We start from the raw sequence: 1,038 nt of genomic DNA on the forward strand, positions 1-1,038 counted from the left end.
ACGAGAAGATGATGATCACTAGCGTAGCGTTCGAGGTAGCTCTGCGCTGCCTCAACTGAGCAAGCGAGGCGTTCTCTGAGACATTCGACCCTGGACGCTTCGCTCTCCTCGATCTCGTCGGGTCCTTCTGGATCGCTGGATGCAACGTCGTCTCCGCTGAACCGCATCGGTTTCGTTCACGTCAGGAGGTATCGCGTGCTAGCGAGACAGCTGCAGAAAAGCGAAAGGCAGACTTGTCGTGAAGCGTGGCGCGTCAAGGTCGGGGGCGGCCTAGGTGAGTCGAGCGCGAGTCGCTCGGCGTGACCGGCAATGATAGAGCGAGCGATCAACGCTGACATGTGCATCGCTCTGCGGCGCGTAGTAAGCTACTGCCCAATGAACANATTGCATTNAATTTACTCGTTGCGTGATGAGATGAGCGAGCGNCTTGCAGATCTGTACATCCCTTTGTCTTCTGCTATGTCTCTGTTAGCACGGTCTCCGATCAGTGAGCGAGTCTCCTGCAGGGAGCAACGTGAGCGGAACATGGTTCGGGGCGTGACCGCGAATCAGATCCTTACTGACGGCTACAGGCCTTGGCGGTGCTCATTTCGTGGGATGTGAGCAAGCCTGCATCGGCAAGAACGAGATGATCGGTCTAGCATGGCAATGCACGCCATAGGAAAGACCTGAGCAAGCTGTACAGATGAACGCGTCTCGCAAAGGGCGACGATAGCCGACATGCCTGGCGATACGCGGTTCGTTCGACACAGGCAGCAAAGCGAAGAGATAGTGTACGTCTGCATTGCAAGGAGTACAAGAGCAAAGCGCAAAGAGCAAGATCATCGCCGGTCTAGGTGCCCAATTCGACAGCTGCACTGACCTTTTGCTTCTACAAGCTATTTAGATTGCATGCCAATGCTGGCTATGCCCCGACAGGTACTCAGAGTTGCGCCACATGACGGTTATTTGCAGAGTGTCGCCAATCAGGGGACCCAAGCCAGAGCGACGAGCCTACATGCATGAACGTGACCAGCAGATCCAGCCATCAGCATCGAG

At 55.6% G+C, this 1,038-nt stretch overlaps 1 protein-coding gene across 1 annotated transcript; it reads right to left on the reverse strand.

Annotated features, from left to right (window-relative positions):
- Positions 1–270: 270 nt before the first annotated feature.
- L969DRAFT_97584 (uncharacterized protein) lies at positions 271–722 on the reverse strand (the record flags this gene model as incomplete). Its single annotated transcript, XM_014709185.1, has 4 exons — positions 271–348; positions 400–457; positions 561–637; positions 711–722. 4 exons carry the CDS (start codon positions 720–722, stop codon positions 271–273), a joined length of 225 nt encoding a protein of 74 aa, XP_014564671.1.
- Positions 723–1,038: the final 316 nt, after the last annotated feature.

This window comes from Mixia osmundae, assembly GCF_000708205.1.
Source record: "Mixia osmundae IAM 14324 unplaced genomic scaffold scaffold_25, whole genome shotgun sequence".
Lineage (NCBI taxonomy): Eukaryota > Fungi > Basidiomycota > Mixiomycetes > Mixiales > Mixiaceae > Mixia > Mixia osmundae.